This window comes from Doryrhamphus excisus, chromosome 15 (assembly GCF_030265055.1).
Source record: "Doryrhamphus excisus isolate RoL2022-K1 chromosome 15, RoL_Dexc_1.0, whole genome shotgun sequence".
Lineage (NCBI taxonomy): Eukaryota > Metazoa > Chordata > Actinopteri > Syngnathiformes > Syngnathidae > Doryrhamphus > Doryrhamphus excisus.
Window position 1 is genome coordinate 14,414,734 of NC_080480.1, and position 14,966 is coordinate 14,429,699.

At 38.5% G+C, this 14,966-nt stretch overlaps 2 protein-coding genes across 3 annotated transcripts in view; both read left to right on the forward strand.

Annotated features, from left to right (window-relative positions):
- ints1 (integrator complex subunit 1) overlaps positions 1-6,362 on the forward strand; it is a 28,689-nt gene extending 22,327 nt beyond the window's left edge. For both annotated transcript variants that reach the window (XM_058049768.1, XM_058049769.1), the window contains exon 48: positions 1,049-6,362. In XM_058049768.1, coding sequence (XP_057905751.1) covers positions 1,049-1,161 — 113 coding nt within the window. In that variant the 3' untranslated portion in view covers positions 1,162-6,362. The remainder of the gene's footprint in view (positions 1-1,048) is intronic.
- si:dkey-43p13.5 (uncharacterized) lies at positions 1,536-14,924 on the forward strand. Its single transcript, XM_058049733.1, has 9 exons — positions 1,536-1,639; positions 1,697-1,766; positions 1,853-2,000; positions 3,722-3,850; positions 8,208-8,350; positions 12,051-12,231; positions 12,395-12,743; positions 13,090-13,273; positions 14,227-14,924. The coding sequence occupies exons 1-9, from the start codon at positions 1,536-1,538 to the stop codon at positions 14,644-14,646; spliced, it is 1,728 nt and encodes a 575-aa protein (XP_057905716.1). The 3' UTR covers positions 14,647-14,924.
- The last annotated feature ends 42 nt before the right edge of the window (positions 14,925-14,966 follow it).

Below are 14,966 nucleotides of genomic sequence, written 5' to 3' on the forward strand. Positions count from 1 at the left end.
CAAAAATGCATCACATAGAGGTAAAAAAAACGTATATAGCTTATTTTATCTAAAAAAAATTCTAAACCAAGCCAGGTTATTCAACTGCACAACAGCAGACAACAACAGAATGAGCTACGTTCAAGAACAGCAGCACTTCTTTTTGGAACTTTGTCCATCATTCACAATCCGTATGTGAGACATGAACACGGCTTTCTCTTTCCTGTGTTCTAAAACACATAATGGGACACATCTATTGCGCCTAGAAAACCCGCCATTAACAAGCTTGTATGATTTTATATACATGCTGTAACCGGTACATTCATGATAATAATGATTTCGGAGCTTTGTGGGCGCGTTGCTTTCACACAAGTTTTGTTAACTTGTCCAAACTCAAAAACAATCAGTGCATCCTATTACATTCATTCTTCGCTGCCCCTTTTTTATCTGTTTGTATATCTTTAGAACACACGGAAAATGTGTGACTGAGCTACATAACTGCAGAAAGAACATATAATTATATATAATTAACATAAGCAGTTAACAAGTCATAAGCGTGTCTAACAAGCACGTTACTGGTAAGAAAGTTCACCAAGCTCCCGATCTCACTGTCGCTAGCCTATCCAATCCAATCCACTTTATTTATATAGCACCTTTTATCAACAGAGATTCCAAAGTGCTGCACAGACTAGTAAAATAAAATAAAAAAATAAAATAAAATACAATAAATAAGGTACAAATTGAATTGAATCCAAAACTAAAAGATCATTTAAGAAATAAAATAGTAAAATAGATATTAAAATATTAAAAACAAGAAGCAAAGCAATAAAATTATAAAAAAAAAAATAAAACCAATTAAAATAAATACGACTCACTCCGAGTTAAAAACCAGAGAATAAAAGTGTTTTTTAAGACGAGACTTAAAGCTTTCGATGTTGGGGGCAGTATAATTAGCAGTATGATTAACTTTCAAATTTGGATACATGGAAAAAAGTCTGTAAATGACGGCACATGTCCAAACCCTCCATCCATGTGAGTTTTGTTGTTTTTGTTCTCCTCCCCTATCCAGAGCATGCAGACATCTTACTCCACAAGGCGTTCTTAGTGGGCGTCTACGGACAAATCGACACCAGTTCTATGATCTCAGAGTCCATGAAGGTCCTTCACATGGAAGCAATTTAGATTATTTGGTATTTTTCACCACACACACGTCTTTGATTCGTATTACCCAAGTATGGAATTAGGCTTTGGCCAAGGGTTTGAATTTATATGAATTTCAGTCACCGAAACATTTTGGACTTTTAAACGGAAAACCACAAAGTCATTCATGTCTTTGTCCGCAATCCGCAATGTTTTGCTGTCACCTAAAAAGCGTTTCTGAAGCACACCCCCGCTGAATAAAAGGAATGACACAATCTGCTTTTGAGTGAGTAGTGGAACAAATTTTATGCAGCCAAAAAAAAAAAAAAAAGATGAGTTGAAATAGTAAATAAAACATCCTAGCAGCTACCAAACCCAATTATTAACTCTGTGTAAGATGAGGGGAAAAAAAAACGATGCTAACAGGCGCCTTTCAATTCGTTGCAGACAAAGCAGCCAAGCGTCTGTCACGCTGCGTGGCGGCTCGCTCCTCGCCGGCGTGCGGCAGACAGATTAAAAGGCGCGATGAACATGCCGCGATGGAAACCATTTTGCCATGAAAGTGTGTCTTGTTTAGCGCCGTGCCGCCAACTTCCTCTGAAAGCCTCCTGATGGAGCGCAAAGAGCCCCCCAGTCAAACAATGCAGGCATGCGGGGCCCCGAAAGGAGGAAAGTGGACTTCCCCCCTTTGGGGACAAATTGACCGTGGCGGTAATTGTTCAATCATTTCCAGCCAAAGGTCCGCTTTGATGACGTGATACGAGTCCGACCCCCGTCAGACTGCCACTGGGTGTTGTGTTTCGCGGAACGTGAGGATGAGGCAGGAGGCATGCCCGCACTTGTCACTCAGTGGAAGCTGTCACTCAGAAATAAAAAGTCCAGTAATGTCCATTCAGCTTTTAGCACTCGGTACCTTTGTACTACACTCTTTGGAACATAGGAACAACCCCCCCCCCCCCCCCCCCCCTCCCAAAGCAACACAAACTTTTTAAAACTTGCTCATGACTATTAATATGCAGTGTATAATTTCTACCACTAGGGGTCTCTGAACCAAAACAAAGTAGTCCATTCATGTGCTTTACCTTTTTTTTATTAATTAAACATGCAGTGTAGTCTAAGATAAGTCAAGCTTTTATATACTCCATATAGCAAATTATAGCACGGGTGTTTATTTACCTAAATTACTGTTATTAATTTTTTTATACAGGGTGATTGGCTGTTTTAAAATACTTCAAATTCTGTTATTTACTCTTTAATGTAAGTCGACTGTACCAAACATAAGACATTGGTGCAAAAGATATGAGAACCTATGTCTTCCATCCCATAATAGTGTCCGATGAAACACATTGACGCCATTACTAACTGTAACTGTAGAAGCTAGTAGCGATTCCTGGTGCCCGTATGACCTTTTAACTAATTTGAACAGAAAACGTAGCTCGTTGATATTCCAATTAATGGTCCAACGAATCAGCAACTATTTTGGTACTCCATTAATGCTTTTTTTAAATTAAAAAATATAAATATTCTCTGATTTTAGCCTCTCAAGTGTGAATTTTGATTTGAATTTTTGTCATCATCCATGGGGAATTATTATCTTTTGTATTCTAAGCAAAACAAGATATTGTTGACTTTGGAGAACAGTGACAGACATTTTTTTTTTAACTTTATTCTGATGTGTTGTGGACCACACTAACTGATTTGGCAGTCCAAAGTTCATCCCACAATCAAAATATTGTAAATAAAGACATAATAGTAAAAGAAAAAATGTACAACAACCTTGAAATGTACAAATAATATATATATGATATATATAGTAGTATAGTAGAATATTTATAATAGTATAATAAATGAGAATTTAACAGATAATTAAGAAAATAAAAGAAAAAATGAGGAAAATATATTGGAATATAATAGTATAATTAATGATAATTTAACAGATAATTAAGAAAATAAAAGAAAAAAATAGGAAAAATATATTAGAATATTTATAATGGTATACAAAATGAGACTAACAGATAATTTAGAAAATAAAAGAAAAAATTAGGAAAAATATATTAGAATATTTATAATAGTATAATAAATGAGAATTTAACCGATAATTAAGAAAACAAAATTAAAAAAATGAGGAAAAAAGTGTAACGTAATTAGAAAAAGTCCACGCTAACATGGCGCAAGTTGCAGCCCTAATTGTAATTCTTAATATTGCCTTTCATACCCATACATTATGGTCCAGTACTTCATAGCAATATGGACCCATACCTATACAGTCATCACTATCATACCAATGTCATGTCATGGATCATACTGAGCCATGATGTGCGCGTTGATATCATTATCACACCGATATGAGCCGATACGGTTCATATATATGTACGTATAGCGGCTGGATTTTGTCAACTCGCGATACTTCAAACGCTACCATGTAATGGAATTGCTAAAAAGCTGCATCAGGATGTATCCCTACGGAATACTGTAATTGAATAGTGGCCTTAATTGGACTAAAAGTCGACTATTCCTGAACTATGAGTCTGCTTTTAATGACTGTATTTACACAAGATGTCGTCCTGCCGTTAATTGCACCTGCATGGTGTCCTATAACTAGCCGAGAGCTGTGTTTACGGTTATCCATCAACCTGCTGCACAAGTCCTGACGGCTCTTGGTCAGGCGCCAGCATCCTATTGGCCGGGCAGCAGCCAGGCGGAACGGAGATGAGTGACGGCAAGAAGCGTGGTAGCATGAAGGGCGGGTAGAAGTTGGGAAAAACTTGCGGCGTCGTTACCTTTAGTTGTGAGGCTGCATGCCCTCAGCTGAGGCCAGCCACCCCTGAGCCACGCCCACTTTGGTGGTGCCAGATAGTGGTATTGATCACAGTGATCAGCTTGGCAGGAATGTAAATGCTGCCTTTTTGTTTCGGTTAAAGGAACGAGGGGATGTGCCGCTACCTGCCCCCCCTCGCACATCTGTCCGCTCTTCCTCTCAGTGGCACCCCTGGCTTTAGATCATCTCCTCCTCGTCCACGCTTCAGTTGCGCTCGGCTCGCGTGGAAAAAAAAAAAAAAATCTCTTTCCCGCTGCCACTTTGATGTCTCAAGTGTGATTTGCTTTTGCATCGTAGGCCGCTTTTCACCTTAATGACATGAAAAGCAAGACCGGGGCCTCTTCTCGGGTCCCCCCCCCCCAAAGGCTGCCGACGATGCTCGACTAAAACTAAAAGTGCACCCCGCGCTCTGCCGGGGATTCGATTACCGGCACCCAACATTGACGCCTCCTCAGGCATGACATCCACTTTTCCTCCCAAGTTACAAAAGACTTTTAATGTGTGCTGATTGAATTATGCCAATCCACATTCCTCACGGGGTTTTTTCTACAACAGACATGAAAGCCTTTGGAAGTAGGAAAGCACTCGACTGCTCAAGCCTGACCACAGTGTGGCGAGTAGCCGTTTGTGCAATCAGAAGCGTGTGCTCTGACAAGAAAGAGGCAGGGGATGACCGTCATTGAATCATGTTTTTAAGCTCAACGTACTGTAAGTGAACGTCAATGACAAGGTTTACTCAATAATAATAATAACATATAAAAGCATAGAAAACCTTATGACTTTCTAAATAACAGGATTTTAACATTATGAATGCACTGGCGACATGAAGTACCGCCTTTGTTTACGTCACACCGAGCTAAACAGTTAGCCTCTCCAATTGACTTATTCTAAATGAGTGGCGGAGAAGAAGAACAAGGAAGCCATGATCTTACCACTTCCACACAAAATGAGAGGAGAACTTTTCTTTCCACTCTGTATCTGCCATGGCATGTCAATTATTCAATAATTATTATTCAATAATAATAATAACATATAAAAGCATAGAAAACCTTATGACTTTCTAAATAAGGGGGTTTTAACATTACGAGTGCGCTGTCGATATGAAGTACCGCCTTTGTTTACATCACACCGAGCTAAACAGTTAGCCTCTCCAATTGACTTATTCTAAATGAGTGGTGGAGAAGAAGAACAAGGAAGCCATGATCTTACCACTTCCACACAAAATGAGAGGAGAACTTTTCTTTCCACTCTGTATCTGCCATGGCATGTCGAAAAATAGCAAAAAAATATATATTTTTTGCCCATGTTTAGGATAAAATGTAAAAACGTGAAGATATAGTACATGCTTTCCATTCAGCAGTTATGTACTCGAAAGTACTTTTCGGACATGTGAACTGTGAACATACCAACCAAGCAGTTAGTGTGCACTAAAAATTGCTTTATGCCATTTATTGCTGTTTTTTTAATACGTTACAAATGTCAATGACAAGGTTTACTCAATAATAATAATAAGATGACAGCACCATCATAGTACTGTAGTACTATACTATATAGTACTATAGTACAAGTACTGGTAAGGAAGCAGTTGTTACATAGTTACAAAAAATTCATTCATTTTCTACCGCTTATCCTCACAAGGGTCGCGGGGGGTGCTGGAGCCTATCCCAGCTGTCTTCGGGCCTTGGACTGGTGGCCAGCCAATCACAGGGCACATATAGACAAACAACCATTCACACTCACATTCATACCTATGGACAATTTGGAGTCGCTAATTAACCTAGCATGTTTTTGGAATGTGGGAGGAAACCGAAGTACACAGAGAATGCCGAGGGTGGAATCGAACTCGGGTCTCCTAGCTGTGTGGCCTGCATGCTAACCACTTGTTCACTGCGCAGCCCCTCACAAAATATTCATTCATTCATTAATTTTTTTTTTATGCCTTTATTCGTCCCTCAGTGGGGAAATTTGTAATTTTCTACCACTTACCGTCACGAGGGTCGCGGGGGGTGCTGGAGCCTATCCCAGCTGTCTTTGGGCGAGAGGCGGGACTTAACACCCTGGACTGATGGCCAGCCAATCACAGGGCACATGTAGACAAACAACCATTCACACTCACATTCATACCTATGGAACTCACTGCGACATAGGAAAAGAGTGAGTAATTTTACTTTATTTTAGTTTAATTCTATTAAATTAATAGTTAAATGCAGACAATTTTTTAAAAATGTTTCTTTAAACTACAGATTAATTCACACGGTTTGTGGTTAGAACAGCTAGGAAGTCAGCCAATCAATTACTTTTACTTTATTTTAGTTTTATTATACTCCTTCAACTAATAGGAAAACCTGTTAAGGAGTACCTTAATTAAATAAAGAAACTGACTCAGCATAAACTTAGCATAATAATTATATGGACAGTTGTTGCCATCAGTTGTTCACCCCCCCCCCCCCCCCCCCACCCACCCGCACCCCTCCTGCTATAAAGTCCCCTTTGCAAAACAACCAATAGCAATCAAAGGGATACTTAATAAACCTTTGTGAATACTAACAAACTAGGAGTAATGCAGATATATGAATTGTCTCCTTATTAGAGTGCATTAGCTTTCTTCCAAGCCTAAAGGATGCAACAAGACACCATCTTTTCTTTCTTTCTTTAAAGTGACAGACTGCAAAAAAAGCTCCAAATATTTCCTCGGGTGTTCAAATTGTGAGGAAAAGCTAACTAGATAGAAAGTGTCACCTTTTGAGCTGTGGCTAAACAAACACGGTGTGTGGCGCCGCTGACGCCTCAATAGCCACCTGCGTTTGTCCCAGGCACACAGGTAGTTAAGCCGGATTTGCAGACCCCCCCGTCAAACTCATCTTCTCCGTCCTTTAATGCCGATTGATCCAGATAATCAGGGAGCAGAATTTGGGAGGTGGTGGACTTGAGGTTGTGACAGACGTTTCTAAAGAAGAAGTTGCTGGTGGATAATTGAAGGAGGGCTTAAGACCACAATGGTGACTGCTCACGTCGACTCTCGGGTGGGTTCTGGGTGACCCGGATGACAGTGTAACCTCGGAGACGTCTTGGTGTTATTAGTCGGAGTGTTGTCAGTGGGTTTAGCTAGCCGCCAGTCAGATGTCCTTCAGCTTGAAATCGACTCCTTTCAGCTGGTATTCATTTATTGAAACTGGTGCAACTTCGCTTTTTTTTTTTGATGCTACACCTTTAAGAAGGAGAGAGTTTGGGAAAAAAAAGTCCTAAATTTACAACTTTAAAAGTTTTTCCCGTAAATGAACTTTTTTTTAATTTTTTAATTTTTTGTTCACTTCCTGTTTTCACTTTAAGATAGCTTTACATACTCCTTATTTGTTAATATTTTTAAGTATGCCTTCACATGTCTTTTATGTACAATGGAGTGTTAGGTTCATTGGAAGGATGATAATATCGTGAATTTACTAAATCTTTTTTTGTCGTAAATTTCTCTCATAAATTTACGAGAATAATATTGTGAATTTACTAAATCTTTTTTTTGTCGTAAATTTCTCTCATAAATTTACGAGAATAATATCGTGAATTTACTAAATCTTTTTTTTTGTCATAAATTTCTCTCATAAATTTACAAGAATAATATTGTGAATTTACTAAATCTTTTTTTTCCAATGTGTCAAAGTTTACGAAAAAATAGTTTGTAAACTCACAATATTTTTGTTGTAAATTTCTCTCATAAATTTACAAGAATAATTTGTTGTAAATTTCTCATAAATTTACGAGAATAATATCGTGAATTTACTAAATCTTTTTTTTGTCGTAAATTTCTCATAAATTTACGAGAATAATATTGTGAATTTACTAAATCTTTTTTTTTTCCAATGTGTCAAAGTTTACGAAAAAATATTTTGTAAAATCACAATATTATTGTAAATTTCTCTCATAAATTTACGAGAATAATACCGTGAATTTACTAAATCTTTTTTTTTCCAATGTGACCCTAATACTCCATCATATTGATTCTGTATATCCTCACATTTTGCACAATTTGTCGTAATGATATCGTGTTTGTCGCCTTTTACCGTAAAAGCGGCGTTGTAGTGGATTAACGATGTCATGGTGCCACGCACTCGCCGTAACAAGATAGCATCTGACGTAACGCTCTTTTCCCAACGTTATTATTCAGCCACGCTGCCACTTCAAGCCCATAAAACGAGAGTTCTGCTACACGTCGCGCGCTGACGGATGGTAATCATCAATTATTATCGTCATCAATGTGATGTAATTTGCGGGATAGACGGCGCGGCGGGGCACGGCGGCGGCGATGACGACGACGACGATGAGCGAGGAGAGATCAGATCAACGTTTAATGAGAGCCTAAGTGAAGCCTGGGCTGTTAATGACATGTCACATTTTCATACTCATCAAGCGGAGTCTATCGTAGCTTAGCTTCATTTCGCTCTGATTCATTAGACAAATGTTAAATCTAACACTGTGCAAACACGCCATACTGTACACATGCTCTCTGCTCTTTGCACAACTTTTAATCCTAACGAGCCCATTTAGAATCGCTCTCAACTGCTGCGCCGCGGGCATTAAAATGTGTTAATATTCATTTAACGACACGTTTATTACTGTGGCTTGTCAAACTGATATTGCCGCCGGCCAATGGAAAATTTGCTTTTCAGTTCTTTAACTAATAATATGCTATATGTATGTATGTATGCTAAATGCTATACTGTAGCAACTAAAGGGTTTTAAATGAACAAACATGCAACGTTTTGATCAAAGTCATACCTGCAAAAATGACCAATGTTTAGGATTGTTGTCCCTCATTTATCGCAGTTAATTGCTACCAGACTTGACCGCAATAGGCCAATTTCCGCCAAATATATTAATAAATACAATCTAAATAAACTGCTTTTTGTTTACATCACACTGAGCTAAATAGTTAGCCTCTCCAATTGACTTATTCTAAATTTAAAGTGGAGAAGACGGACAAGGATTCCATGAACTTACCACTTCCACACGAAATGGGAGGAGAACTTTTCTTGTTTAGGATTGTTGTTACCAGACTTGACCGCAATAGGCCAATTTCCGCCAAATATATTAATAAATACAATCTAAATAAACGGTTTTTTTGTAGTTAGAACATATAAAAGCATAGAAAACTTTATGACTTTCTAAATAAGGGGGTTTTAACATTATGAGTGCGCTGTCGATATGAAGCACCGCCTTTGTTTACATCACACTGAGCTAAATAGTTAGCCTCTCCAATCGACTTATTCTAAATTTAAAGTGGAGAAGATGGACAAGGATTTCATGAACTTACCACTTCCACACAAAATGGGAGGAGAACTTTTCTTGTTTAGGATTGTTGTCCCTCATTTATGGCAGTTAATTGCTACCAGACTCGACCGCAATAGGCAAATTTCCGCAAAATATATTAATAAATACAATCTAAATAAACAGTTTTTTTGTAGCTAGAACATATAAAAGCATAGAAAACTTTATGACTTTCTATATAAGGGGCTTTTAACATTATGAGTGTGCGGTCCATATGAAGCACCGCCTTTGTTTACATCACACCGAGCTAAATAGTTAGCCTCTCCAATCGACTTATTCTAAATTTCAAGTGGAGAAGAAGGACAGGGATGCCATGAACTTACCACTTCACACCAAATGAGAGGAGAACTTTTCTTTCCACTCTGTATCTGCCACGGCATGTCAAAAAATAGCATTTTTTTTAGCATGTTTAGGATAAAATGTAAAACATACAATTTTTTAATAAGTTACAAAGAGTACATAACATAAATATGAAACCGTGTCTAAGCAATTTGAAATGCTTTTTAAGGGTATCCTCTGTTTACGGTGCTACTGAGGTGGCTAATCCCTTAATGTTTTAAGGGGATTGGTGGAAATTTGAGGCCGGCAGAGTACCAGCACCCTTGCGACCTTTGAACTTAGCTTCCTTAGACATCTTCAAGGGATTATTGGATTATTGTTTTTTAGTCATTCTTAAAATCAGTGTAAAATTGACATCTAATCAGCGTTTGGCCAAATCAATATTCAATGATAATTCAATGAGAGACAATTATAGCAGATATCCTAATCAATCCAGCCTTAATCCCGCCCCCTGCGTGCCTAACCGAGGCGTTAAATCACTGTTTAGACAGGTGCAGATGAAAGACCCACAGGTGAGGGCGCAGGAATGACCACCATGTGACTCACCTCCCTCCCGCCTCCTCACCGGACCCCGACTTGGCACGCTGATCAAAGCCCCTACGTCCGACAGGCCCGTGTTTTCACTGCCGCCCGATCAGGCGTTGTTAGCGTGATGTGCACCGTTAGCTGATGTCAGGATTAATTGAGGCACACCTGTGTTTAATTCACGCTGACGCTCGTCAGCCACCCGTCAACGCCGCAGAATAGCCGGGGTGCGAATAATCCTGGCGCTTTAAATGTGTTGAGGGGGCTTTAATCGGAACATGTTGATGGTACCAGGCTGCCGTCTTGAGATAACATGTCATCAGGCGTGCGGGAGGAGAGGAATCGAACAATAAGCATCCTCCGCTGAACCTCCGTTCCACAGGAGTGTACACCCCCAAATGTTGTCCTCATCCGCCTCTCTTTGCATCCACCATCTTTTTTTCGGGACAAACCAGCACATTTTTCATCTTATTTCACAGATATCCAGTGAGACACACAAGCACCAGACTTGCTCATTGTAACCCACAGCAAACTAAAACTCAACTCTTAACCCCCGGTGTCACTTCCACAAACATGGGTATTATTTATGTCTTAAATGTCTTTATATATTGGGTAATACGAGTATAAAGGTGACTATAGGGGTGTTATTTCATGTCTAGAGGGCTCTAATAATGTTAAAAACCTGTATTTTAGAAGGTCATAAACACAGTTTCTATGCCCTACCTAGGAAAATATTGTATTTATAAATAAGGAATCCTACTTCACGATCCACGATCCACGATCCTACTTCTAGATCCAATTAACGGTGATAAACAAAGGATTACAGTATAAATACGTAAAGTAACAGTTGGCAGATATATTTAGTACGTTCAGATACGTTTAGTAATAAGTAGTAATAATACTCTTGTATTTACACTTTATTTATTATTATTTATTTTATTATTATTTATTTTATTATTTATTTTATTATCATTAATTCCAGTATTATTACACATTTTGTTGAATAAAATACAATTATAAAATGTTGATTTTTTTTTTAGCAAATTAAAAATACAGACAATACAATATTGGCTATATACACTATTTTATTATTATTTATTTTATTATTTATTATTATTTTTTAATCATTAATTCCAGTATTATTACACATTTTGTTGAATAAAATACAACTATAAAATGTTGAAATTTTTATTTAGCAAATTAAAAATATACACAATACAATATTGGCTATATACATTATTTATTTTATTATTATTTATTTTATTAGTTATTATTTTTTATAATTTATTCCAGTATTATTACACATTTTGTTGAATAAAATACAATTATAAAATGTTGAATTTTTTTTAGCAAATTCAAAATACAGACAATACAATATTGGCCATATACACTATTTTATTTATTTTTTTTATTTATTTATTTATTTATTTTTAATCATTAATTCCAGTATTATTACACATTTTACAATACAGACAATACAATATTGGCTATATACATCAATATTACCCCGGTTGTACAGCTGGGATAGGCTCCAGCTTTAACGTTAATGATATGACACGTTGCTTTAAAAATTTGCATGTCTGTTTGGATTTAGGCAATTTTGGCAATTTGATCTCGCACTAACTGGGAGTTTCCCGAAAAGCTGTTTGGTTTCGGGCTAATTATTTATATATATATATCTATATAGTGTATATATATATATATATATATGTGTGTATAATATTCATGAATACAGACAGAAATGTGGCATGTCACCCAACATTTATACATTTCTTCTAATTCAAGTCCCAATGCTACTAAAATGTATCCGTTTGCTACAAAGTCAAAACAAAGCACCTGAAAGCTGATAAATGAAGCGCCCCCTTTTTCGTGTGTAACCATCAAACAAGTCCATACATTCGCCACTCCAATGGATGTCATCCATCTTTAGGGTGACGAGCCGTCAGCTCCCTCGCCGCCGCCACTGCCGCTGTTCCACATCAACACCAAAGGTGTTCTGAGAGGCTTTTGTCACTTTGACATGTCGGTTAGCGTGTGTTTATTCTGGAAGCCGCCACCGCCGCCGCTGCCGCCATCATTTTTCGGGGATCGTCCCACCCGTTTCTCACAACGTACTTGTCTCAACAAACGGTCTCCGCATTGGCTCTTGGGATTGAAACCTCAGAAGGTGTTGCAACATGTCAGCAAGTCGGGGAGGAGAGACGCTCGTTATCACACTCCAGAAGACGATGATGATGATCCTGATGAGAGACGAGGTTACATGTTCCAGCTGAGGTGGACGTCATGTGACTGCTGTAAGGGGGCGGAGACAGGTGAGAGTCCACCCCCTAACTGTGTTTACCTGCCTTGAGCCCCTCAGGTATCAGAACCAATACTCCCACTGGGATGCTTTCATCAGCGTAGGACTACGGATCAACCGGATCAGCTTGGAGATGTTCGGACCGGGGAAACTGGTCTCCGCGTTCCTGCCTGCGGTCTTCCACGCGCCCGGTGCAGCCCAATTTTTCCCCGCCTTCGCCGCCCGGCCTCCCATTCTGATCCCAGGACCCTTTATCAGCTATGAATCCCTGAGGAGTTACCTGCAGCCTGAACCCTGCAAGGAGGCGCTGCTCCTGGCCTCGCAGACCATGGTCATGGGGCAACTAACCGAGGGCGTGGGTGAGTCCGATTATTAAAATTCCCGACATCCAAAAAGTATCCCACGAATGCTCGACCGTAAAGCGCCTCGTTGAAAGTTATGTTCAAACGTCAATAATAAGTCAGGCAGTCAGCGTTAAAGTGAAGTGGCGTCAGACTCGAGTGTAAATGTTTACAAAAGGCTAACGGCTCGTAACTAACAATCAATTATCCAGCCGTGCCGAAGCGGCGCTAATGATCGCCGCGCTAATTAGCCAATCTAGAGCCATTAGCTCCTTGTCACCCGTCGGCGATGCTGTAAATTGGGCCGCTGTGTTTTTTTTTTTCTTCTTTCCCCCACCCGCTCACCCCACCCTAGACGAACAGAGGCCGGTGAAGCAGCGTCGCGCCCGCGCCAACTACAGCAGCTGGCAGCTGGAGGAGCTGGAGAAGGCCTTCGAGACCACACACTACCCGGATGTCTTCATGAGGGAGGCCCTGGCCCTCAGGTTGGACCTCATCGAGGCCCGAGTGCAGGTGGGCAAATACAAGCTATGTGTGTGAAACCGTTGGGTATCGAACATGAAACAAGGCCAAAGGTTAGTTGTGATTTGAGAATCTATTCTGTTTACACTCGGGCTGTCAATCGATTAAAATTATTTATCTCGATTAATTACATTTTGTCAATAGTTAACTCACAATTAATCGCATTTAATCGAATATGGAAATAAGTTTTTATCTATAATACATAGGGCAAATCTCTTTATATTATATTTATTTTAAAAACATAATACAATTTATAATATTTGTATTAATGTTAATTATGTAAAAATGTTTAATCTTAAAAACAAACAATGCATAAATAATAATAATAAATAGGCTGGATTAATTTATAATGAAATTAATTTATAAATGGTCAATGTATTTGCATCATTTATATTTGATATGTAATAATATACTGTAATATGTATATATTTTTTATTAACATATAAACATTTTGAATTTCAAAACTACCGCAAAAAAAATCCAGAATGCAGGTGACCCCTGTTATAGATTCTAAATAACATTGAATTTATTTTTAAATCATAATACAATTTATAATAATTGTATTAATGTTTTTAATCTTAAAAAGAAACAATGCATACATAATAATAAATAGGCTGGATTAATTTGTAATTAAATTAATTTATAATTTATAAATTCTAAATAACATTGAATTATAAAATTGTACATTTAATTGTATTATATATAAATTATAATATAAAAATATGCATGTTTTATTAATATTTTTAATATTAAAAATATTTAAAATGATAACTTTCAGAACTACAGCAAAAAAATGCAAAAAAGATAATTGTCTCGTCTGTTAAAAAATATAAATTAGTTTAAAAATTTTCAATGTTATATATATATATATTATTATCAGAGATTCTGCAGTGAATTGAATAGGAGTATTTACGGTGTATACCGCATCCTAAACATGATTCCAGGTTTGGTTCCAGAACCGCCGTGCCAAGATGAGGCGTCAGCTGAAACTCCAGGGTCAGCGTGCCGAACCTCATCCCAAAGGCGAAGATGCCGACGTGTCGGATAAAGCCACCAGGAGCTTAAAACATCACATGGACGCTTCCCGCAGCGAGCGCCGACCCTTAGGACAGGAAGACGACAAAAACAACAACTACCCTTGGACGAAAGCTGCCAGCGCCACGCCGAGCGCCATCACGGAAACGACAGGTCAGAGGTTACGTAAGTGGGAGGGGCCCAGTTCGGAGCAGCTGCGCTCGTGCAGCATCGCCAAGCTGAGGGCCAAAGCCAGAGCGCATGAGGCGGAGATCCATGGCGCTCTGAGCTTGTCGGGTGGCGTCGTGTCGTCCCACATGCAGGAAGTTGACCACGTGGGTGATGATTGATCATTTTCCTGCTTCCTGTTTGTGCTCATTGACACGCTATTAAGACACTATATTAGGCACACTTGCAAGCTCAAGTTCCTGTGCACTTGTCACACACCTATAATTATAAACTAAACTAAAACATCAATTTGCCCAACAATATTAAAATTATTGAATGTATTTATGCCTTCAACATCATGTGTATCACTGTATAATAAACCATCCGTTACAATATAATCATATGTGTTGGTGTAAATGCAACCTAACTTGCTATAATGATTTTTTCTGTATGCTTTCAAAGACAGACAGCTGCTTGCATGCATTGACTAGAGCAGTGTAAC

Excerpts from the sequence above, each read along its gene's own strand:
- si:dkey-43p13.5 (XM_058049733.1), top strand. The coding sequence starts at position 1,536 with ATGCTAACAGGCGCCTTTCAATTCGTTGCAGACAAAGCAGCCAAGCGT. Across the intron at positions 3,851-8,207 it reads GAGTGACGGCAAGAAGCGTG|ACGGCGCGGCGGGGCACGGC; the intron begins GTAGCATGAAGG and ends TTTGCGGGATAG. Across the intron at positions 8,351-12,050 it reads CTCATCAAGCGGAGTCTATC|GGTGACGAGCCGTCAGCTCC; the intron begins GTAGCTTAGCTT and ends ATCCATCTTTAG.